Source organism: Dermacentor albipictus, chromosome 1, assembly GCF_038994185.2.
Source record: "Dermacentor albipictus isolate Rhodes 1998 colony chromosome 1, USDA_Dalb.pri_finalv2, whole genome shotgun sequence".
Lineage (NCBI taxonomy): Eukaryota > Metazoa > Arthropoda > Arachnida > Ixodida > Ixodidae > Dermacentor > Dermacentor albipictus.
In genome coordinates, this window is record NC_091821.1 from 417,903,101 (window position 1) to 417,928,284 (window position 25,184).

General features: G+C 48.7%; 2 protein-coding genes and 1 long non-coding RNA gene across 3 annotated transcripts; all 3 read left to right on the forward strand.

Moving 5' to 3' along the window:
• Positions 1-5,432: 5,432 nt before the first annotated feature.
• LOC135900448 (uncharacterized) lies at positions 5,433-7,083 on the forward strand. Its single transcript, XM_065429947.2, has 2 exons — positions 5,433-5,873; positions 6,329-7,083. Exons 1-2 carry the CDS (start codon positions 5,547-5,549, stop codon positions 6,941-6,943), a joined length of 942 nt encoding a protein of 313 aa, XP_065286019.1. The 5' UTR covers positions 5,433-5,546; the 3' UTR covers positions 6,944-7,083.
• Positions 7,084-12,365: 5,282 nt separating this feature from the next.
• LOC135900420 (uncharacterized) lies at positions 12,366-23,156 on the forward strand. The gene is made up of 9 exons (XM_065429917.1): positions 12,366-12,525; positions 12,623-13,438; positions 13,931-14,043; positions 14,467-14,710; positions 17,119-17,274; positions 17,361-17,430; positions 17,747-17,793; positions 17,859-17,940; positions 22,698-23,156. Exons 1-9 carry the CDS (start codon positions 12,471-12,473, stop codon positions 22,933-22,935), a joined length of 1,821 nt encoding a protein of 606 aa, XP_065285989.1. The 5' UTR covers positions 12,366-12,470; the 3' UTR covers positions 22,936-23,156.
• LOC135900423 (uncharacterized) lies at positions 17,964-22,280 on the forward strand. Its single transcript, XR_010563862.2, has 3 exons — positions 17,964-18,592; positions 20,917-20,986; positions 22,085-22,280. It is a non-coding gene; the product is annotated as an uncharacterized lncRNA (long non-coding RNA).
• Positions 23,157-25,184: the final 2,028 nt, after the last annotated feature.

A 25,184-nucleotide genomic window follows, 5' to 3' on the forward strand; every position in this document is an offset into this window, starting at 1 on the left:
TACGAGGCACGCCGTAGTGGGGCACTCCGGATTAATTTTGACCACCGGGGGATCTTTAGCTCGCCCCCAATGCACGAGGCACGGGTGTTTTTTGCACCGAAATGCGGCCGCCGTGGCCGGGATTCGATCCCGCGACCTCGTGCTTAGCAGCGCAACACTATAGCCGCTCAGCTACCGCGGCGGGTGTGTTAGAGAGAGAGAGAGAACCAAATTTTATACTGAGCCCTTAGTAAAGGTTGGTGCGCGCTGGCACCAGATGGGGTGGAACGTTCTTCTCAGGTCACATATGCGTCCAGCAGTTCCTGGCCCCTAGCCGCCAGCGCGAGCTGGGAAGCAACATACCATGCAGAACCTGTCTAGTCAAATGTACCGCGTGCAACAAAATATATGTCGTGGTGACGACGATTAAATAAAGTATAAAAGTTTGGATAAAAAAAATAGAAGTATGCGGTAACCAGTACACAACTTGAGGCCTTATCCAGGTCACATGCGCGCGCTTCGTCGACAACCGCGAGCGCCTAAAGCAGTGGTATCGCGTGAACATCTGCTATAGTTGAAAATGTCGGCGTGTATACGCGTCTCTGACAGTTTCTCAAGACCTCTTAATGCGGATAACATTCTTGGCATTGTCAGAACAGTTTTCTCTCCGGCTATCTAGCTATCTATTACGGCTGAGGACTACGCGCTATTGTCGGCTGAAAGACACGTCAACGAAATAAAACTACAATAGGGAATTATATTTACATGTTATTTAGCGTCGTCAAAGGCATAATTTTTTTATGAAAAGAATAGAAATCTTGTCTTTACAGAACCGTATTCAAACCTCTGCGTTATGTACGCTTTTCATCAACACATCATAGTATGTAGGATACCTGGTCACTGCATTGAAGGTAATATGCTTGCCGACCGTATAGCCACAGTTGTGACTACAAAGCCAAGAAATTCTTCCGTAGCTGTCCCTGTAGCTATCCAAGAGCTGTCCCATAGCTGCTCCTCAGTTTCTTGCTCTTCTTGCGCAAGAAACTGAGGAGCCATTGGCAACGTACGTGGCACACTGAAACACTTTATCAATAAAACTCACGTTACTAAGCCACACGTAGCAAACTGGCCCCCAATAACAAAAATACGATAAACTTAGGTTATTTTCTGCCGTGTTAGGTCTCGCTCCTACCTATTGACCAGTGACGATCCTTTTGTCTGCGATGAATGTGACGAGACACCAACGGTTATTCACATCTTGTTAGAGTGTGGGGAAGTAGACACTCGAAGAAAAAATGACGAACCCTTCCCCTATTGGAAAATGTGAGTAAGCGAAGCTTGTCCGGCGTGCACCTGACCTTCGCCACGGGTTACGTAACCCACAGATAACGGTGCCGGATTGCCTGGGCTCGGGCGGCTCTAACGGCTGGATCGGTGCGCCGACGGCGATCTCTTTCACGGGCGAATTCTCACCACCGCTCGTCGAACGCTGGCAGTTCCTCGGTTCATCCGCTTTCCGAGAATGAATTGAACGGGAACGAAGCCGGCGCAGCGCGCGCGAGATCTTCTCCTGCCCTTTCCCACTCCGGCGGAAGCGAAACGGCTGTGATTGGTTGCGCGCGTGCCGTGAGTGCATGCCGATTCAGCTGGAATCCTTGCTAGTGACTCCCGCTCCGACGCCGGCGCAGCTGTCAACTCATCAAACCGCCCATTCCCGCAGCTGCTTTGCTCTGGGAGCAACTGGTTTTTTGCGTGACCACAACGACACCGAACCTTGTCGGCCAATACAAGCTTCTCTTGAAGAAGTACTTTGCCCCTGCATCCCTCCATTTCTTTGCTCCTGCATCCCTCCCTCCATCCGGCAATACATCTCGGCATATAGCCAGTTTTTGGTTATAAGTTATTTTTTAAGTTTTTACGAGATATTGGTACATTGCATGTTATCAGCCCAAGGTATACGTAGCGCATCTTCTCACTAGAGGCTGCTGCTGCGATTGCATTTGTCGAAAACACGTCCCTCCCAGCCCTTGCGTTCAAGGGCCCGCTGGTGAAGGACGAGTGCTACTGTTACACGTTTACGACATCATTCATTCGCAATAGAACTTTTATGCTCATAGTGTACATCACTGGACATTGTCATTAGTTTAATACCTGTACACTGCGCACATTACAGCGACTAGTTTTTAAGCCTCTCAACAGCCAAGTTGCATCTACCATTCGCAATTTAACAACTCTGACATTTTATACGTTATACCATTGACAATCCATTCCTTATCTTTTGCATGGCGCTCCTTGGCCATACCTGGCCTTTGCGCCATAAAGTCCTTAAATCATCTTATCTAGCTATCGAGCCACTCCACCAGAAACGTGGGCCGATCCCGAAGGTAGTGTCGTCTAAAAATATGGGCCGTTCGTGTGGGTATGTGCCACTGAGTATGTACCGCTCTCCAATTGACCTCTTTGACCCCAAATGGGGTCACCCGCCGTGGCATAGTGGCTTTGGCATTGCACGCCGGAGGGCGCGGGATCAAATGCTGGCTGCAGCGGCTGCTGCGTTGCACGACCCATGTATTGCGCATTGGTTGCACGTTCTAAAGTACCCCAGATGGTCAAAATTAATCTGGAGTCCCCCACTACGGCGAGTCTCATAATCATAGCCTAGTTTTGACACTTAATACCCCATAATATTGTTTAACTTGTCTCCGGTCTAGGTGCCGCTCAGTATGCGCGGACTTCACGACGACGACGCCAGAAGGCGCAGCGTGTCCAGAAGGCAGCGCAGAGGCGCGCGGCACGCCTGCTTCATGCATGACGCGTTTCGGCTACTCGCATACAGTAAAAGCTCGATAATTCGAACTCGGCTAATTTGAAATTTCGGTTAATTCGAAGAAATTGAGCGGTCCCGTCATTTGCGATGCAAATTCTGCCGGATAACTTGAATAGCCCGAACGGCTCTATCCGGATAATTCGTAGTTTTCGGCCGGCAGCAACGTGCGACTCGTAAGGCCCTTTCACACGGAACACGGGATGCGATTTAGCTGACGTGAGCGCACGCTTCTCCGACTCCGTACGTGTGGGCAGAAGGTAAGGGCGATTATAACCACCCGATACGCGCAGAAGTGAGCGCTTCACTGCACGTAGCAAAATGCTACTAGAATCACCTTTGCGGGAGACTTTTGTTCTTGCGTTTAAAGAAAGAAATTTATTATTAATTTGCGCAACAGAGGCAATCGCGATTGAGAAATCTATACCGGTCAAGCCCGATCACGATCGAAACTGCCGACCCCCCCCCCCCCCCGCGTATGACTGCCGTATAAAATTTTAGCACTTGTCTGTTGTGGCAGCGTTGGGCATCACATTTCTCGCCATCTCGGCCAACAAGCGCATAGTGACGTGCTTATTTTTATGGCGTTTATGCTACTCAGGCGCAGGCAGAGCTTCAACGCAGGCCACTAGCGGTTCATTATTGACAGCGTCCATCATCTTTGTGCGACACAGAAGCAGCGGTGACTCCCGGAGTTTCAACGCGATTCCGAAACAACAACCTGTTTCCAAACATGCGCCGGAAGTTTACAGGGCTTACATGCAGGCCATGTGAGGACGGCTCACAGGCTACCGGCCACTAGCAGTTGCAAGTCCATCTTTGAACACACACGCGTAACCTGCACAAATAAAAACGAAAAGGCCTGCCTAATTTCAGAGGCCTGCCTAATCAATCAATGTGGTGACAGGTGCGTGCGCCAGTCGTCACTCGCGCTGTGGCTGGGGGAATGAATGGTGCGCGGGTGTGGGACTGCGTGACATTTTCATATGATTGTTCGTAAACGATAAACTTGTAGTCTTGAGTCAGCACTCGCGTCACGTCGCTTATTTGTCCGTGCTTGATTTGTTCGCGCTCTAGGTAATTATGCCACTGTGCAGCGTCACCATCGACATCGCGTTCCCCGTTTTCCGCGTGCAGAGCTGCATCGCATCGCATTTTTGGCATTCTTCCATGCTCCGTCGCATGTGCACTTGCATCGTCCTTCGTTATATGCAGTGCTCCCTCACAAAATGGTTTATAGAAAGTCTATAGACAGTCTATAGACTTTCTATAAAAATTTTGTAAGGTCTGGTCAGCGGTGCACGCGCACCTGGTCGGCCGCGGGCACGGCTCATCTACCAAAAAAAAAATTAAATTATGTGGTTTTACGTGCCAAAACCACTTTCTGATTACGAGGCACGCCGTAGTGGAGGACTCCGGAAATTTCGACCAGCTGGGGTTCTTTAACGTGTAGCTAAATCTAAGTACACGGGTGTTTTCTCATTTCGCCCCCATCGAAATGCGGCCGCCGCGGCCGGGATTCGATCCCGCGACTTCGTGCTCAGCAGCCTAACACCATAGCCACTGAGCAACCACGGCGGCTCATCTGTGGAAGACAGAATGTCGAAGTGCAAGACATTGACGCCGCAGGAGACGGTGTGCCTCAATGAGGATGCAGAAAAGTCCACATGCACGAAGACGTGCATGCGGATACTTCCCGACCGACCTAGCGACATCTTCCCGACCTAGCGCTGGGTTTTCGTTCGGAGACCATCGGTCTTCAAATTTTTTCTTGGCAGTGTATGCGTGATATAATGCGGCCGCTAGCCATTTCACCGCCTAAAAATGACGTGAAACACTGTTTAACTTTGTTCCGGGGATGTCAGCACTATGACTTGACTGAATTGTCAGTATTCTATACGTTTTTAAGTATGACAGTATACACTGGAAGATATGAGAGAGAGAGAGAGAGAAAACTTTTATTTTTACGCCAGCGTCCGGCGCTTGGAAGATATGAGATTCACGGGAAAACTGAGCCAGCAAGGCTTTCCTGGACACCTCACCGTCCAGTCGAAGTGAACTGTATTATTATTTTAAGTATCATTTCATTTACAGCATATATTGATCGTTAGTCCGTATGGATAGCTATCAGCCCAATGCGACAAGCCTGCATACAAGAGAAAGTGCTCGAGGAAAATGAAGACGAAGTGATCAGCATCAGGAGAACAGCGGAAAGCCTCGACCTACAGGCAATGTCTCAGCAAGGAGACTATATATATTCTCCGTCAGTGTAACAGACCAGTCGTCACGCTTTGTCGTTTCCTGACGAACACAAGTTCTTTCGCTGGATATGTGTCACTTTTCGTGGGAAAACAAACCTCCACTAGAAACTGGCATTTATTAAAGAGGCAAGAAGAAATAAAGAAAAGAATTTGTGAACGTGAAACAAACGTGGCGGATTTCCTCGTTGGGTTGCCATAGAAGTGCTTACGCATTTAAAAAAATGTGACCTTATATTGTTAGAGCATTCGGTTTCCATGCTGGAAGACAGATTCGATTCCACCATTGGTCACGCATTTTATCTTTCATTGAAGTGGCCAGAAACACAGCAAGCAAGCAAGCGTCTCTACGGTGGGAAGGCTCTCTCTATCTGAGAGCCATATGAGATTCTAAACACGCGACACAGCGTAGAGGCAGAGGAAGAAGAAGCTGTTGCCGCAGTGGCTGCGGTTCTCGTTCGTACGCAGAGAGAAAGAGAGAGAGAATGGATGTTTCCGTTCTAACACGCGCTGTGTGCCTTCTGGTTCTCACCGTTCTTGGAACCCTGTGCGATGAACAGAACAGCCAGGAGACCGAGGTGCACATCTCGGCGCAGGAGGAGGTCGTGTACGTGGGCGACGACGTGAGTTTCGTGTGCACCGTGCGCGCCAGCGACGCCTCCAAGTCGGCCGTCAGCTGGTTCATGTACGAGCAGGACGTCACCGGGGCGCCGTTCGCCGTCGTTCAGACGTCGCAGGGCGAGTCCTACTACATCAGCACGCTGACCATCAAGAAGGCCCAGTTCAACTACACGAGCATGGTTCGCTGCAAGGTTTGTTTCCCGCCCTCTCTTTCTCATCGTGGCGAATGACAGTTCTGAAGAAGGAAATGGATCGAACGTGTTCGTTCCTTCGTTGCTATCGTCCGCTCACAACAGTCATCATCTCTGTCTTCAGAGGTGCTGAGAGCTGCGGTTTGAGCTTGTTGGTACGTCATTAGGAAAGGTTTCAGTGTAGTGCAACTAGCACATGAACACACACTCCACTTCTAGGCTTCTTGTCTCCCATATCCAATATAGTTCGTCACCACCACCATCACCTCCTCCCCCTTCTCCTCCTCCTATCTTAAGTGAGGAGACGGCCACGCTGCGCAATGAACTTATGTTGCGATTGATTGATTGATTGATTGATTGATTGATTGATTGATTGATTGATTGATTGATTGATTGATTGATTGATTGATTGATTGATTGATTGATTGATTGATTGATTGATTGATTGACTGCAGGTGCGACTCGACGGGGACCGAGTCTTCCACCTGAGCACGCCCATGACGATCACCCAGCGGCTGGACGGCGGCAAGAAGCTCGTCGGCGAGCCGTGCGCCGCGACCAGCGAGTGCGCGCTCGAGCACAGCGCGTGTCGGCCGCCCGCGGCCGGGGGCGGCGCGCGCGTCTGCCAGTGCGACGACGCGCACCCGGTCTACTCGAGCCTGGAGATGCGCTGCCTGGAGCTGGCCAAGCTGGAGCAGTCGTGCGTGGACAGCGCCCAGTGCGCGGGCGCCGACAACGGGTCGCAGTGCGAGGAGCACGTGTGCCGCTGCCGCGCGGGCTTCAGCGCCGAGTCCGACCACTGCGTGGCCAGGACGGACGCGGCCACGTGCCAGTCGACGAGCGCCTGCCTGGACGGCAACGCCGAGTGCGTCGACGGGCGCTGCGTCTGCAAGGCGGGCCACGTGCTCAACCCGGGCAGCCACCGGTGCGAGGAGAGCGGCGAGCAGGAGTTCCAGCTCGCCATCATCGGCGTGTCGGCCGTCGCCGTGCTGCTCGTGCTCAGCGGCGTCACGGCCGCCTGCTACGTGCTCAACAAGCGCAAGGAGGCCGCCGCCGCCACCCGATACTGACGCTGGCGTCGCTCGCCCACCTCCCAGACATTCCTCCGCTTCGCAGTTCTCGTTCAGCGTATAGCCGCAGAGCAGCCGCGAGTTTTGCTGCTTCGTTGCTGTTTCGTGAAATTATAGCAGTAATAGAGTTTTACGCTACCCCTTCTGTCGCAGTCTGTTACTTTCAATGCATTAATTCTTGAAATTACGGCGCCCAAGAAGAATGGACAATAGGCGTCTCCCCGGTACTTCGATGACCTGAGTGCGCTGCTCATATATTTTGGAATTGCGCCTTAAAAAATTAAATTGTGGGGTTTTACGTGCCAAAATCCCTTTCTGATTATGAGGCACGTCGTAGTAGAGGACTCCGGAAATTTTGACCACCTGGGGTTCTTTAACGTGCACCTAAATCTAAGTAAACGGGTGTTTTCGCATTTCGCCCCCATCGAAATGCGGCCGCCATGGCCGGGATTCGATTCCGCGACCTCGTGAGCCCAACATCATAGTCACTGAGCAACCACGGCGGGTAACTGCGCCTTCGAAGCGGTTGCTAATCAAGGCAGCTTTATACACTCGGTCCCCCTTTTATTTTGCTAAAGCATCTGTTTTCGTAGTTCACCGGCCCTAATGATTTGCACTTAACGAGCAGGTCAAAACGTCACTTGAATGCCGGCCGCGGCGGCAGCACTCCGTTGGGTGCGGAATGCAAAAGCGCTAGTGTACCGTGCATTGAGTGCACGTCAATAAACCTGAGGTGGTGAAAACTAATAAAAAGTCCTCCACTATGCCTGCCTCGTAATCACATGGTGGTTTAGTGACGAAAAATCGCAGAATTCTTTAAACTGCCAGTCGCAGTGATCACGCTCCCAAAGGTTCTGGACGTGAATAGGTATGTACTACCGAGATGATCTTGCACATTGAGGAAGCGCACGTAGTCGCTCTCCATTGTCTTCCAATATACCGTACACTTCAAATCCCGAGTGGCACTTAAAAGCCCGCCAATCAATATTTTCATCGGTAAAACCTTATTCAGTACTTAGCTGCAGCGCACTTTATAGAAAGCGACTGAAACTGTCGCTCTGCTTATCGGCGTTTATTAGTGCCAAAACGATACTATTAACCAGCTCAAACGAGATTGCTGAAGTGCTATATAACAACTAGAAATATTTAACAGGTAGACGACGGCGAGGAGCATGCGCGAGAATTGCTGCTACAGAAGTTCAGGCGAAACAAGCAAACAACGAAAAATGCTGTGGCCACGCCAACGCAGAAACCTCGAAGCGTTGCCGAAGAAAGCTACGCGAGCGCGATGTCACACGAAGAGGGCGCATGCAAGCTGCCTTGACATGCAGGCAAGCACATCCAAATATATCGTTTGAATTTAAAGCTATAGATATGATAACTCTACAAAGAATGGCCCCATAAATGGCAACGACGTGCACAGGAAAGGCACTGAGCAAGTGGAATTACGATAACTGTATGCGACGAAAAACCCTATAGCCTCACAGAGAGGGCAAAGCCCTCAAGCCCTTTCAGCCATGACGTCACGCACCGCACGTAAGCCGGCAGCTTACAAACCAAAATTTCAAAGGCGGGTGACTTTCAGGACGATCACGTTTTCCGAAAGCATCGTTTACAGTGGGAGCGTCGCCCTACCCATTTGTGTCACAGAGAGCGCACGATCTATACTCTTAACTAGGACGTGATGGATGAAAGGGACATAGACGAGGTTAACGATATAGAAATGGCGTTTTCTGTATGGTGCAAAGCTACAAATTTTCGGAGGCAGACATGCCTGTAGAGGCGGAAGATAGCTAAGTAAAGAAGGTTTTTAATGTACGAGTTTCCCAGCTTGAAATTTAGGTATGCGTCATTTTCTGGCAGCGTTGCTTCTTAGCCAGGTACTTCCTATGCTTAAGGCAAAAAATGTTCTTTGTTAATTAAGAAGCGCGTTCACCAATGTTACCTCACATTTTTCGTATCTTAACAGTTCAAACAGTTCCCGTATGTGGCGCACGGAAGAGTGTCAACAACAGAACACAAATGTTCGTAAGGTGCACTCTCGCATAGCAACCAGGGGTGTTACAAAAATATTTCTAGGGTTTTACATGCCAAAACAACGATCTGATTATGTGACACGCCGTAGCGGGGAACCCCAGATTAATTTTGATCACCTGCGGTTCTCTAGCGTACACCTAAATCTAAGCCGTCACCGTCGTCATCGTCGGCAGCGCGGCGAAAGCGGCAGAGGCAACGGCGACAGCGGCAGTCCACTTAGTCATTCCATTTTACGTAGCAGTCCATTTTTACGTCCACTGCAGGTTTCATCACCCCATCTAGCTTCCTGGAGTTCTCGACTTCACTGCCCTTCCCTTGGCACTGATACGATCTCGAGCGGGTGAGGTGGGTCTTTAACCAGAAGAATCCGGAAACAACGACGAAGGTGGGCATCGTGATGATGAAAAAGAAGTAGAAAAGAATGTATTCACTTCATAGGTACATGGTTGTGACTCTATCCGAGTCTCGACCTGTTCTACCTAACACAGGGGCCAGAACGGCCTTATATATATCGCGGTCTTGTGGTCGTCGATGTCTTCGTGGAAATCTTGGGGAACCTGTGGAAGTGACAGTGCCTTTGTCAGGTTGAGATGTCGATGAGCTCTTCCCCTTTGTGTCTGCCCGGGGGGTAGAGGGGGGACGCTTTTTCGGGGAAGAGGGCAATTACCTCGGCATGGGAACACCCGCTTGAATCTATCCCACACTGGCGAGGTCGAAGTCCAGGCTGACCTTAATAGACTTTACTGGGACGAGGCATATTATCTCGAGATGGGAATGCCCGCTTGAATCTTTCCCACACTGGCGAGGTCGAAGTCCAGGCTGACCTTAATAGACTTTACTGGGACGAGGCATATTATCTCGAGATGGGAATGCCCGCTTCAATCTTTCCCACACTGGCGAGGTCAAAGTCCAGGCTGACACAATTATTTTTCACTCTCTTTCTTTTTTTTTTCTTCAGCAGCGCAATTTTTCGTCATGATCAAAAATACGCTTCTCTGCTGCGGACACGCATTTTTCCTGTTTGTGAACTAGTGCCATACATTTTCAGTTGTCGATGCGCCATCTGTATACATGTCACTTAGTTGGAGATAATAATAACTAAGAACAATTGAATATGCATAGAACGAATAGCACGTTATTGCTACAGACATATGGTTCGGTTATTTAACAACTGACAGCTTACAAATGCATTTTTGTTTTAAAGCCTAGACGCCCATTAAATTTCACGTTTTCATACACAATCACTTGTAGATGGCCATCTGAGGCAAGCGGTAGGCTGCGCTGTATGTCGGTAACCTGATTCGTGTACATCGTAGCATCTTTATCAGTTGGCGTGAGTCAACGCCCCTGTAAATTTAGCTGCACGAGCATTTTTTGCATTTCATCTCCACCCAAATATGGCAGCAGCGACCGGGAATTATACCCGCTACCTCAAATCACATGCGCCTTCTTGTCTTCAGCAGTGTACCACATCCACCGTGCATGCCACCCCGAACATGCATGGGAAGATGCACCGCAGCTGTGCGTAGCACACTACACATGCCACAGATTCCGGGCGCGGCACCAAGTTGGAAAGCAGTGAATTACGCAATAACAATAACGGCTGCAGCGGCTACCCCTTAATACGTGACCGAAGATGATGCAGAAAGGCAGGGCGGCGGCATAGTCTGCAGGTGTATTCACGTGACGTCAAGGATTCACGTGACCTCAAGGATCACCGTGCCGGTGCACCAGCATGGCGGTTACGATGACGTCGCCAGTGCAAGTCGTCTCTACAGGCCTATTCACGTGACGTCACGTACGGCATAATTTTGCCCAATTCGCAGCTTCCGCTGCACAGCGGGCGATAAGCTGACCGAGATAACCCGCAACTTTTCATCGTGCTGGCTGTACAACAATATGGTGCCATCGATGTCATCACGTGCATACCCCTAAAAAGCAGCCTATACGTAAGGGTGACAAAACTGCACCCGCAATTCTAGGGGAAGCAAAAACAAGAGGGTATGCATCCTTACTCAGCAAGTCTTTTTCTTTTCTTTCTGTTTTCAAAGCGAGTAGCTTTCTTTGGCTCTTTCATTCGTTCTCGTGATTGCTAGTTGGCCGTCGAACTTTCACACTGCCGATGAGAAAGGCGCGCGCTCTTGCGCAACCTAGTTGCGGGGCGTGTGCCGGTCGCCAACAGTAAATATATCAGATTAAAAAAAAACAACTTCGATGCGAACGTAGTTCCCGTAACGTTATGAGCTCTAGGTATGGCATTTACAACGGTAAAATAATAATAATAATAATAATAATAATAATAATAATAATAATAATAATAATAATAATAATAATAATAATAATAATAATGGCGTTTTACGTGCCAAAACCACCGTCTGATTAAGAGGCACGCCGTAGTGGAGGACTCCGGAAATTTCGACCACCTGGGGTTCTTTAACGTGCACATAAATGGTAAAATAAATAGTAAACATAGGAAATGTGGCGAGGGCGCGGGGTGAGGTGGTACAATGCGAAGACATCACTTTGCTCCGTTGAACAGAGAGGGAAAGAGAGAGAGGGAGAGAGAGGAAGAAAACTTTATGAAACGTCCTTGCTGTAGTCAGGGGGGGGGGGGGGGGGGGTCAGCAGACTAACCCCACCAGAGCTCCCTATCCACAAGCGGCGGCGGCGGCCAGTCCTCGAGTCTTGCTGACGTCGTCGGCCAGCCAGACCATAGTTGTTTCTCCGGGCATGTGCTGAGCAGCAAAGCCTCCCACTGCTCGGGTGTGGTGATTTTAAATGTAGGGTTGGTGCTCACGTTCCTTCCTAACGTCGTCCAGCCTTGCGCGTGTGAGCGAACAGCCAGGCTCACCGGCACGTGCTCTGCTTTGGGCCGAGCGCTCAGGGAGTGTTAACTTCCCCTTCGCCCAGCTGTGGCGGTTGCAGGAGAAGGCTCCGGCACAGCTACAGGTGTACTGGTTAACGGTTCTATTCTGTATGGAATTACGCAGTGAGACAAGAAAGGCTGCCTAAATGGCCTCACTGCAACAAACATACGCATTCACGTGCATTATTATTTTATTAAAGCGAAAAGTTTTTAAAAGCGTCCGGCTGTTCGCTACACTGATATCATTGTCGATAGTTTATGCCCCTCCTTTTTTTTATTTTCAATTGGTGAGGAGAGGGGGGGGGGGCTATAATACTATTCTTTAGCATAAGGCGAAACTCACCAATCGCGATCATTAGCACGGCTACGAAGAAAACAAGCGCAAACCTGCGATAGAAGTAGCAGATAAAGATGAACATAGAGTAGCAGGGCGCAATAAAGTTTATCGACAAACATCAACCATGTGATCGCACTGACGTCGTGTTCGAAACTGTGAGACACGACCACACTGCTATAAAATCCAACGACAAAGAGTCGCGCACGTCAGAGTGGCAAGCGGCCGACAAGAAGCACGACACGCGCGTTTATGCACCAGCGGTAAGCAACTACTCGAACGGCTGGGACATGTCTCTTCACCAATGCACTGCGACGCTCTGGCTGCTGCTGACTTTCCTCGGAGGTAGGCGTATCCGCTACGTTACCATGCGTGTTACCACCTTTTTCGAGCGTTTCACTGTGATCATGTTGCTTTTATTCTTGTTTCTTTTTATTTCTAGCCATAGCGTCCGGGAAGAATGCGTCACTAACCAGCCCACCTGTTCACAACGCAACGAAGACTGTAGTCCCTAAACTTACCACCAGCTTCAGGGCTCCTTCGCGCTCCTATCCGGCCACTGCTACTGGTGCAGGCGTGACCGTGACTCCAACGTACCCTTCAAAAAGTAGCCAAGGCTCAAAACGTACCGCGCCCCCACTTGTGGTCACAACCACGCCGCATACTGCCACTCGGGAGACTCAAGAGGCAGCGTCCGTGGAAACATTCGTGATGCCATCAGTGGAAGGCCTGGTCAAGGGCGAAATTCGCTCGTCAATGGAGAGCGGGGCCACTCCTGCCGGAGACGTCGCTGTTCGCACACCCGCGCTGGCCTCGGCAGTCTCCTTCGTCGATGCCACGTCCGAACCGAGTACGACATCGGAGCCGTACGCCACGTCAACAGCAGACTCTCTTACGAACGTGACGGAACAAGACTCTGCCGCAACGATGGCTACGGCCGCTTCGACCTCCAGCACCGAGCCTGAACAGGACGATATGGCGTACCTCGCGAGCCTCTTCCCGGATCTCGACCTCTTGGACGATCCCACGCCATACGGCAGCACTTCAACGCCCCCCTCGGTGCCAACGACGACCCCAGCCGCGGACGCGCCGACAATCCAAAAGCCGAGCGGATACAACATGAGCAGGGAGCGTTACTGCATCGCTGCCCGGTACTGCTACAAGGATCTCAACGAGCGCTGCGTTATGCGGCACATGAAGAGCGTGTGCGGGTGCGGCCGAGCCTTCTACAGGAACCCCGAAACGCTGGTTTGCGAACGTAAGCTGTTTTGACTTCCACCGCACTTTAATCTTTCACGTATGCAGCCTGGCAGTTTTTCGCCTTCGGCTCTCCTTTGCTCTCGGCTCTTCACTACAGTATCGATTTTGGATTTTACAATGTCTGCTTCGACATTTCGTCTAGTTAAAGTACAACTTCGTTCTAAAAGCATACGATCACAATACGCTGTTCCTATTACCTGTACTCCAACTTGGGCGCACAAGTATAGTGTTCATTTTCTGTGTAATTCAAGCACAAAGCCGCCATGCCGCTTCCACTGTCCTCTGCTTGCGTCGGTGTTGTACATCCACTGCACTCGGTCTCGAAGCTAGCTCACTCATCGCTACTTGCGTCAACCCTCAGCTCAGCCAACTTAACGTCTCTCCTGTACCCGTTATCGCACTTCTCTCGCTTACGCCCTCTAAAACCTGACGCGTGTTCACGTCGGTCGCTACCATTCGTCAACGTCTTTTTTTTTTCCTCACCTCGCAGGGAAGCTGCCGCTGCTCGTCTCTCTCGAACTTCCCGAGCACTCGTACGTGCAGGAGGTCGCAGACAAGAAATCCCTCGAGTTCAAGGCGTACGAGTCGGCCGCGCAGCACCTGGTAAGGGAAGAGGCTGAGCCCTTGGCCTTCCCTCCTCTCGCCAGCTACGAGCCCGAGGACCAGGCCTTCCGGAAGTTTTATGAGACAGAGCCTGCTACCAACGCCACGGAAGTGACGACCGCTTTTGCGTTATCTAGCCAGGCTTCCTAAACAACGCTGTCCAGATTTTTTTTTTTTTTTTTGCCGCATGTGGCAAGTTCCTAGAGCTGCCACTGTCAAGCGAAATAAACTACCTGGTTATTCTCCACTTATTTGTTTCGTTGCTTGTTGCGCAGTTCTTGCTGATGTTACCTTAACTCCTTTGTTTCAACGGCGACCTTAAGCTCACCTTTCTTCCTGGCAAGCTGACACTGAATTCTAGGATGGGAGGTTCCTCCGGAAAGACTCTTCTCAGCCTACTACACGCTTGCTATTCCTTCGCAGATTTGGCGTCTGGTGAAGAGTTCCAAACTACTCGCCGGCACCGTTATAGACATCGAGGTCACGGGCTTCCGTCCTGGGCTGATGGTGCGCAGTAGGCTCGTGGTCATGTCATCCCTGGTGCACAAGCTCGCCGGCAACGTGTCCGCAGCCGTGCACCGGGAGATTCAGACGGCCATCGAACGTCACAACTCGACCGGACTCTTCCTACATACCGGAAACATGAGGACTGTGGCTGCTGACGTAGGCAAGTTTCCGTTCGTCGCGCCGAATTCGAATAGTGCGACCCGCTGAATTTGTCTTGGTCCTCGAACTTTCTTGGGAGCGACTAATCGCGTCTCCTGGTGTTGCGTAGTACTACTAAGGGGGAACGTTCAGATAGGCTGCATCATTAAATTAGGCTTCGTAAATGGCAAAACTGCCGATCTTGCCTCGAGAGGAGGCTTGGTAAGACTAAGGCTGTTGCCGACAATGTCCCAAAGTTCCCCCAACAGTTCACCATGACATCATGAATTTTGAGTCTAGTTGCCTTTGATTGGAAAAGGACTTCACTGGCAGGCGGATGAATCGGCTAGCCATATACAGCTTCGCTGGAATTCGTAACTCTTACCGTGAGCGGAGTCTTGGTAAGCCGGAAGATAAGCAAGAACGAGACTCGATCCGAGCACAAAACAGCGCTAACAATCGTCTTTCTTTCAGCCAGCATATTTATACTCTGCCACTATCGCGAATCATAAAAAAGCAACACATTCAGTATGCGCAAGGGCCCTGAATTGTAATCAATGAGATCGGAAGGCTAATCTCCTTTGGAAGGAGTGAAATGGAGGGGAGACTCATTGATTACAATTTATTGCTCCTGCGCACGCTGAATTTATGTTGCTTTCTTTTTGTTCTTCCCGATAGTGGCATAGTATGTATATGCTGACTGAAAGAAAGACACTTGGTTGTTAGTCAGCGCTGTGCCCCCTTGTCCCTCTCTTCGTCCTGTCGTATAGCGCCGTTTTGTGCTCGCAGCCATGAATCAACCAGCCCAAAGGTGTACTCTTCAACACGACTGTTTTTAAGTTTCCACGCTCTCTCCTCTTGGCGTCAGATTGACAGCGTCTTAACGGGAATAATTTCTACATCAAGAACATTTATTCATTGTATACTAAAGGAACCAGCCTCATAAACGGCCCAAACATGTCGTAATCAGCGTAAATCCATGACGCTGTTTACCTACCGGGCCTGCGGTTTGAGTGCAAAATTCAAAACGGGGCGATTTCGCCCTTTACTTTTTTTTCGCTGGTAACGAGCCTTTCTGCACCAAACAAATGCAAGTAATTCCTTCACAAAACTGCTTCACCAGACTAAGGTTAAGATCGCCCTCCAGTGTCCCTTAAGTCACTGGCAAAGCATCGGGATCGCTTTAGGAGCTTCCAGAACTGGTGCTTGTCCTGGCTAACAAAGTTCGTGGAAATCTCATTGCTGCGCTACTCTTTATTGCAATATTGTTAATGAAAACGAGAATGCAGAACTAGGCGAGAAAATCTAAAACTGCTTCTGAGCATATAGTTCATGAGCAGATGGCCTCAGTTCAGCGTACTTCCCAGCGAATGTGACGGATGGTGAGAATATTCCTGTTACTGAACTGCAGTGGCCGTAGTTAGCCACTTAGAACTGGGCATTACGAAGAGATGGGGGATGCGTCCCTGAAGTATGGCGTATGGTTAGGTGGTCGCCACGGTGAAAGTACTCTCCCGCGTTTTCAGCTAGACGTACAGAAACAATACCGGGACGGTCATTTGGTTAACCTAAAGTTGCAGCAAATATGGTAGTCTGCAGCTAATTATTCGTGATTGGTTGTTTCTGTGCAGGTCGGACCTTGTGAGTCTTTATCAAGGTGACTAGCCACACAGCGACAACGTACCTCTCTTATAGACCGCATGTATTTTCGCATTAGACACATGGTAACCTTTTCTGGCACGCAAACTTAAGTCTCTCGAACATGAAAGGCCTATGTTGAGCCCACTGGATTAGGAGCATGGAAGGATGAATGCCAAGAATAGTGGTGTACTTCGTTTACAACGTGTCCCGGGCTCCGTGCATCGCCATTCTTGGCACGGTTAGCTAAAGAAAGTGCCTGTTGGCAAGTGTTGGCGAAACCGTCATGATCATTGACAAAAGTCAGATCAAAAACGTATTTATAGTCGTGAGCGTCCGTAAAGAAAAAAAATTAATGACTGGTATCTACATCGTTACGTTCTTCATTCTATAAAACATTTCGTTGCAACTGATCATTCCTCTTTAACGTGCTGTCTCGTGTCCCCCTTCTTCGTGTGTTGTTTTATTCGGCGCCGCCTTCGTAATCGTGCACTGCACAGTGCTCAACGATCCAAACGTGATACTCTGGGCGCATGGCTGCCGGTGCTTTTCGCGCCACTTGCGGGCATTGGAGGCGCCGAGCTTATGCATTATGGTATACGACGAAGGCGCTCGTGACGCATTGCGACTGCATTTGACATTCCCCCTACGCTTGGTGATTACCCAGCCTTCAGCACCGGCCGCCATGCAATACCGTTATAGCGTTTGAATCGCTGATCATGCAGTGTACGTGTCTGGTTCGTGTTCAACAGACTTGTGGTGTACCCAAGTGACCGGCGTCTTGCGTTGCAGCTGTTAACCCATGTGAGGATCGCGATTCGAACTACTGCAGCTCTTACGCCATCTGCACGTACCGGAAGCATGACTATGGCATGAGCTGTCGCTGTCTCCCTGGATACGCGGACGTGTCTCCCGACACGGGGCACCATCCCGGAGAACTCTGCTTCTGTAAGTGACGCACGACAATTTCTTACTTGTGAGTGCCTGAGCGGCGTGTGGCAAATGCCTTACACGTCATCTTACTCATCACGCAGCCATATGCGAGCCTGGCCACTGCCAGAACAACGGAACGTGCAAAAGCCTCTCCTTTGGAATAGAATGCGAGTGAGTTAAGCACATGATTGTTCCTGCAACGACGTCTTGGGTCGGTGGAAACCCGTTTACGAAGTGAGGGGTGGAGCTCAGCGTTCAGCAATTTGCAAAGCGATCTGTCTGTAGCTTTAATTGGAACATGCAACTGCGAATTCCTATAACGCGCCCCTTTCCGTATCGCGCTGTTATCCAGAATTGTAACCAAAAATGGAGACATAGATAATAGATGCTCCTCCAGATAAATTATGCCTGATTACTTATCTCTTATTTTAATTCATTTGCTGACAGTGTCTTAATACTGGAGGTTGTTTTTTTTTTCTATACATAGATGCCGAGACTGGTATATTGGAAATCGATGCCAATTCCAAATGAAGCGTAAGTCATTCGTGCTTATGAGGCTTCGCAACTCGCTTTTAGTGACGATGCCTGTTCTCTCGCAGAAATCATAATCATCGTGGTGGTTGTGGCAGCGGTGCTTCTCACGGTGGTCGGAGTTACATTTCACAAGTACTGGAGAAAAGGGTACGTCACAAGAGCTACACGAAAAACCAGGCGCTATTCTCTGACGTATTCCAATGCATCTGGCGCGGCATTTTAAGTGGCCATCCAATTAGAAGATGCAAACGAGCAGCGCTTGTGCATATCTTCGTTGCTTCGCCCCGTCGTCTGGAATGTTCGTAAGACTCGCGAATATTGCCAGATATTGCTCCAAACCATTGGAGGCTGCGACTACAAATTGTGACGCAGATAGGTCACATAAAGCACAAAGGTGTGCCTTGCATAGACACACCTTTGCTTTGCCAGGTTAGACTCGCAGGCAAGGCTTGACAGTTTTAGATTAGCGGATGCAGGTGCCTCGTACGCAGATCGCTTCAGTCCCACCGAAAACACAAGCAGTCCTTGGGTTCTTTGGTAAGCAAGCCGCTTGCGTCCCCTAATATCAAAACTCTACTGATTCAAGTTTGCAGTACGAGGCGAGCTATTGAACTAAGACTTGAGTAAATCTAGCGTAGCAAAAAACCTCACGGAACCTCAAATAATTTACTTCAATCTTCCTTGAACTTGAACCCAGGACTATATAAGTGTGACACCGTGCAGCGCGGCATTCTATGGGCTCGGTGGCACGACAGCCATGACAACAGCCGCTTACCTGCGACGCCTTTTCGTTCTGCAGGTAAATTATCAGTATTCATTGTATGGCCGACGTACTCGTTATATGGCCCTTGTTGTGCTGCCGAGCCCACAGTGTTGTATTTATATTGCTTTCGATTGTGCACGTGTCCTTCATCAACTACTAATACTGTCCGGAGACGTCGAGTTAAACCCAGGTCCAAGCACCCGTGCAAGCGAAACGCAAACATCCAGTGACATAATGACCGCACTGACTGAAATTCAATCTGGCCAAGCTTCACTACTAAAAGAAATGAAATCCCTGCAACGTAAGCTGTCCCAGAGCGACAGCGCTATAAAGGAGATTAAAGACCGCCTTGTCAAAATTGAAGAAGACTGCGCATCCCTGGTAGTAATAAAAGAACAAGTTCACGATATCCGGACGCTTGCCGATCAAAATGCAAAAGATATATCGTTGATTAAGGCCAGGCTGGACGACTCGGAAGACCGCGCGCGACGCTCAAACCTAGTATTCTTTGGATTAACAGATCGCGAACGTGAAACGTGGGCCGAGTCAGAATCATTAATAATAGATCTATGCTGTAAAGAATTAAATATAACTGTTCAGTCGGTGGACATCGAACGTGCCCACCGTTTGGGCAAATTCAAAGTAAACAGCAACAGGCCAATTATTGTAAAACTTTCACATTTCAAAGTAAAAGAACAAATTCTTTCACAGGGTAGGAAACTCAAGGGCACTGAATATAGAATTTCAGAAGATTACTCTCCTAACACTCTAACAGCTAGAAGGCGTTTAGTCGAATTCGCCAAGACACAACAGAAACCATTCAAGCTCCGACATGACAAGCTAACTATTGGAAACAAAACTTACACGTTTGACCGCAACGCCCAAAAGGTTGTCCCTCGTGCTTTAAATGCCTAGGCCCCAGCAATGCTAACTCCAAGAAAAATTGTTTTTCGTTCGTTTTTACTAACATTAGAAGCATTTTTCCGAAGCTTGACGCTCTCGGTAATCTTGCCGACACAACAGAGTCTGACCTAATTGTTATTACTGAAACTTGGCTTAATTCTACAATAGAAAACTCTGAAATATTGCCATTTTTCCCTAACTTCAATATCTTCAGGCATGATCGAACTACCAGACGTGGTGGCGGCGTATTCATTGGCGCTCATAAGGACCTTCAATGTACTGAAATTAACACATCGTCCTCCCTAGAAATTCTGTTCGTCCTGTGTAATGCCTCTTACCCACCCACAATAATCGCAGTCTGCTATCGCCCCCCTGGTAATGATCCTAACTTTGTTGCAGAATTCCACGAAACATTGCGTTCGGTAACTGAATTGCATCACCACTCTCCGATATTACTGTTCGGTGATTTTAACTTCCCCGCCATAAACTGGACTAACCTAACATCAGCAACTTCGCAACAAAGTACCGAAAGCGATTTTGTTAACTCCTGCCTAACCTTTGGATTAACGCAACTTGTCACTGAACCTACACGTCAAGGTTGTAATTCTTCTAACATACTCGACCTCATTTTTGCTTCTGATCCTGACAAAGTTTATGCAATGACGCATTTGCCTGGTCTTAGTGATCATTCTATAATCCATGCATCGTACTCCTGTCAGCTTACACAACCTACAAAGATAACCAAAGTGATCAAACTGTATGACAAAGGGAATTACTCGGCAATTAACTCGGAACTCGCACATTTTGCTACTTCATTCCACACCAGTTTTTTGACACGTTCTGTCGAAACTAACTGGCTGCTTTTTAAAAACAAAATGCTCGATGTGTTCGCGAGATACGTACCTGTTATCACCCTAACCGAAAAACAGTCATCCCCATGGTTTAATATCACACTAAAGCGTCTTAACAATAAAAAGAAAAGGCTTTTTCGCTCGGCTAAACGATTTAACAACGCAGGCGCATGGAATAAGTATTACCTTGCAGAAAAAGAATTCGAAGCTCTAGCAAATAAAGAAAAACGCACTTTTTTTTCCCGAACGCTGCCGTCTATGTTAAGAAATAACCCCCAAAAATTCTGGAAAGTTATTAACCCTAATAACTCCCAGCCATTAGCTCTGTTTGACGATCAAAACCGTCGTATTCCCGATTGCGAAATTGCTGAACAACTTAACCGTACTTTTTCTTCCGTCTTCACAACTGAACCTGTCAACATATTACCTCGCTTCCCTCTTTCGGATCATGCAGTCATGCCTGATATTACATTTTGTCCTTATGGTATTGAGAAACTAATTGATTCATTAAAACTTACATCATCGTCTGGCGTCGATGAAATAAATGTTAAAATGCTGAAAAACACTAAAACAAATGTGAGCGCGATGTTATGTGCTATTTTTCAGCAATCATTGTCATCAGGAGTGGTGCCGGAAGACTGGAGAGTAGGCAAGATTGTTCCAGTCCCCAAAAAAGGTCCTCCATCGTTGTGCTCTAGTTATCGCCCCATTTCACTCACCAGTGTTTGTTGCAAACTAATGGAGCATGTTATTTACTCTCAGATCGTAAACTTTTTAGTATCCAATAACGTCTTTCACCCAGCTCAACATGGCTTCCGTAAAGGTCTTTCATGTGACACCCAACTAGCTTTATTTTCTCACGATCTAAGCTCTAACCTTGACTTGAACGTACCTGTAGATGCTATTTTCTTAGACTTTGAAAAGGCATTTGACAAAGTTCCACACCAACGGCTACTCCTAAAACTTTCCCGTCTCAAGATTAATCCATTTGTACTAGACTGGATACGTAGCTTCCTTACTAAGCGACAACAGTTTGTATTTGCTAACACACAGTCATCTAAAAGATCTTCTGTCCTTTCGGGCGTACCACAAGGCACAGTTCTCGGACCACTACTCTTTCTAATTTACATTAATGATCTTCCTACTAATATCACTTCTAACATTCGATTGTTCGCAGACGATTGTGTAGTTTATCGACGCATAACTAACACTTCAGACATGCATTTGCTCCAAGATGACCTAAAACGCATTGAATTATGGTGTAACAAATGGTTGATGTCTTTAAATACTAAAAAAACCTCACTAGTTTCTTTCCATCGCAGACAGCATCACCAATCAGGGAAATACACCATATACGGTGCCGAAATCTCATCCGTAGACTCGTATAAATACCTCGGCGTAACATTTTCAACTACCCTAAATTGGTCACAACATGTCATTAACTTAGCCAATGCCGCGAATCGAACCCTCGGTTTTCTCCGCCGGAATCTAAGACTTGCTCCCCCATCAGTAAAATTGTTAGCTTATGTTACATATGTCCGCCCTAAGTTAGAATATGCATGCTCTGTCTGGGATCCTCATCAACATAACCTATCTAATACACTAGAATCAATTCAAAACCGTGCAGCCCGGTTTATCTACTCTGAATATTCTTATCATGCAAGCGTGTCTGAACTAAAATCCCGTGCCGGTCTTACTAATCTAGAATCGCGACGTCTTATTTCTAGACTGTGTCTTTTTCACAAATTCTATCATTCACCACTCCACATTTCAGCTATACTACCAGCTCATCGTCAGTCCAGCCGCATTAGCCACAGCAAAGCCGTGTATCCTCCCCCGGCGCAGACTACCTCTCATCTACGATCATTTTTTGTGAAAACCGCCAGGGACTGGAACGGTCTGTCTGCCGACATCACGCACCACTCCGACACTCATCACTTCAAGGCTGCTCTAGAATCACTGTTTGTTAAAGCCCATCCCTCATGTAATACCCCATCTCTGGGGCCTTTGAGGTATAATAAATAAATAAATAAATAAATAAACTAAAGGTAGCGTAACGGCCGGCTCGCACGTATACATATAAGCTTAACGCTTGTGAGCGAGGCCTGGTAGTCTCGTGGAAAAGCATTCTTGCTCAGAATTAAACAAACATGAAATGCTTAAATCGCACTCACGTGTTGAATAAGGTAATGTATAATGTAAACCTAGAAATCGTAAACAAGGCAGATGCAAGAAACTTTCGATTGCGCTCGGAAATTCCTACGGGCCTTTAGGGGGTTTGTTGAGCAGCGGAAACAGTTGTTCTCACATGCTGTAAGACTATGTACTAAGTTTGCGTACAAATCTGCTCAAATTGTTTGACTTTGCCGATGCTTCCCATCGTCCAGGCGCCTCCAGAGTTGCAACAACCAGGTGTGCCGCATGTTGATCATGGAGCCTGCCAAGAGGAGCTCGGCCAAGAGGCACTTCGACACCAAGCTGTCTGCTCGGCAACCACTTACCGACGGCCCTCACCAGCGCACGTCTACCTGCCTCTCGCCCGGTAGCGCTAGCCTGCACTCTGCCTTCTCCAAGAGTCTCGAGGGTGCCCTGTCGCCGGTGGAGATTTCGGTCATCTCCAAGTGAACACGAGACCATGTGCGCGCACTTCCAGGAGTGTACATGTGGACACTTCTTTTTAGATTTCCAACTTTTCCTCACATTTCTTTTAAAGCACGCTCCGCGGTTTTAAGGCACTAATGTAATTCGACCTGCGTCGGGCACTCCGACTTTGCACAAGGTCTCCTCTTTGGTTCTGCGCCTGCCATTGCGCAGCGAAATAAAGTATGCAGATCGTACACGTTGAACGCAGTGTTTGAATGACACCTTATTGCGGTGGAGGATTGCTTGCTGCAGGTGGACTCAGCCATGCGAAAAAAGCTACCGGCAATTGCTCCGCCCGCGCACAGCTTAGGTACTGTAGGGTCTGAAGTCCGTCACATATGGTAGCATAAAGGTATCCGATGGCGCAATGGAATACAAATGGCGTGGACTGATTCGAGCCTGCGCTCAAAAGGCTGGCGCAACATCGATTTCATGTCGCCCTTCTATGTAACCCGCACGGTCCACCATTCCCTCTCCAGCTTGAAACGGGTTGCCACGAGCAGCCCTTCACGAGAAAGAACAATCGGCGCACTATTAAAGATTTAATAAGCCTGATACCTCTGTCACACGAGCACGCAAGAACTTTTACGCGAGTGGTCTTTTACCAAGCTGAAATAGCTTTTAATGAAGAGGTTTCGCGCAGCAAACACGTCACCAACGATCTCGTTTTAGTGTTTCCTTCCGGATACGCTACCGAAGGTGAGGCGCTAGCGTTTGAAACAAAATCGGCCAACATAAAGGGATGTATCTGGAATAAACCGAAAAATTCTTGTGTTGCACATTTTCACATTTAACAACGCCGGATTAAGTACCGTTAATGTCTCGTCCGTGCGGCTCGCGTCTGTAAGCGTAATCACGTGACATTACGTTCGACCTGCTTACGAGAGTACAGAAGGAAATGTGCATAACTGCGTTTACTACACCTGCAAGACATACAACTATTTTTCATGATGAGCCTAGGCGACACAAAAATGCGCATGTTCTTCCTTTCGTTTGATAACTACTGGCGCCCACTGGTTTCGAGGCTACTAGTTTTCGGCTGTAAAAGAGATCAACCACGGAGGAAGGAAACTAAGGAGAGGCCCTGACGTCACTCTTTGTGAAGCTAAAGTGAAGCCGGAAGTTGCCGTTGCTCATGGCGTTGCTCCGCCTATCGGGCCAGCTCTCCACTCTTGTTTACATTTCTCGCGAAACCACACCACGCTGCGCGCAACAGTGCTGCTCGGACCCGCGCGCTCCGCAGCAATACTAAGCAATCGCTAGCACGTTAGCATGATCTCCCCTCAGTTTCCTTCCTCCATGAGATCGACAAATTCCGCTTCCAGAAAAGACAGCTTCTGAAAGAGATCGCTGATTGTCGTGTGCCTGCGGGCGAAACTCTTTCGGGAGAGCCTTTTTACTCGAGACTTTCGAGTGCCCGTGTGGCAGGGGTATAAAACGAACTGCAGAAAAACTAGGATGACGATTAAGCTTCGCCTCTAAAAGTGGTACGCAATAGCGTTATCAGGCCCTGTTGACGCCGACCCCGCCTCTGCCCTGCACTGACGCTGGGATCGGCCCACCGATGGTGGGCCGATCCCGGCGTCGGTGCAGGGCAGAGCAATGGCTCATATTTTCATAAGCAAGGAAAAAGAGGTTCGAGTTTCCGCATAACAGAATTGTTTTCTCGTATATTCAAATCGCGATCCGGCGTTATATCCGTAGGTTGCGTGTAATTCACCCTCTGCGAGTTTTCTGACTCCTTTTACATTGAGAAATTCAATTAGTTCAGTGTGTGTGTGAAGTGATTTTTAAAGAGAAATGGAAGAGATAAGTGCAGTGCCGTAACTGTCTCTCACAGGAGGACACCTCAACAGCAGTTCAGTAACGCGTCTGCGCCACGCGGAGGGCCTACGTGGTTCGGGATGTGTTCTGACGGACAACGACGCGGACACCAGATTTTCTGCCCCACTGGGCACTTAACGCTATCGCATGAATATGTTAACAAACTGCCTAGCCGACTACAGGCGCAGGTAAACTATCCCTGGCCACTGCGGGCGCTCGCCGCACGCATTTCCCATGGTAGTCCGCAGCAATCCCTCGTAGCAGTCGATCCTTTGCTTCCTTGCGAAGCGTTGACCACGAAGGCTTCATTTGCACGTACATTTTGTCGCGTGACATACCGTCCATGCTCATGCGCATGCTCGTAGGCTGGTCATGAAGCGGCGTTTCTACAGTGATAGCATCGGTCA

Bases quoted from the DNA above. Each gene is read 5' to 3' on its own strand.
- LOC135900448 (XM_065429947.2), top strand. From the start codon at position 5,547: ATGGATGTTTCCGTTCTAACACGCGCTGTGTGCCTTCTGGTTCTCACC. The intron at 5,874-6,328 runs GTTTGTTTCCCG...GATTGACTGCAG, and splicing joins CGAGCATGGTTCGCTGCAAG to GTGCGACTCGACGGGGACCG.
- LOC135900420 (XM_065429917.1), top strand. From the start codon at position 12,471: ATGTCTCTTCACCAATGCACTGCGACGCTCTGGCTGCTGCTGACTTTC. The intron at 17,275-17,360 runs GTAAGTGACGCA...CTCATCACGCAG, and splicing joins TCCCGGAGAACTCTGCTTCT to CCATATGCGAGCCTGGCCAC. The intron at 17,431-17,746 runs GTGAGTTAAGCA...TTCTATACATAG, and splicing joins TCCTTTGGAATAGAATGCGA to ATGCCGAGACTGGTATATTG.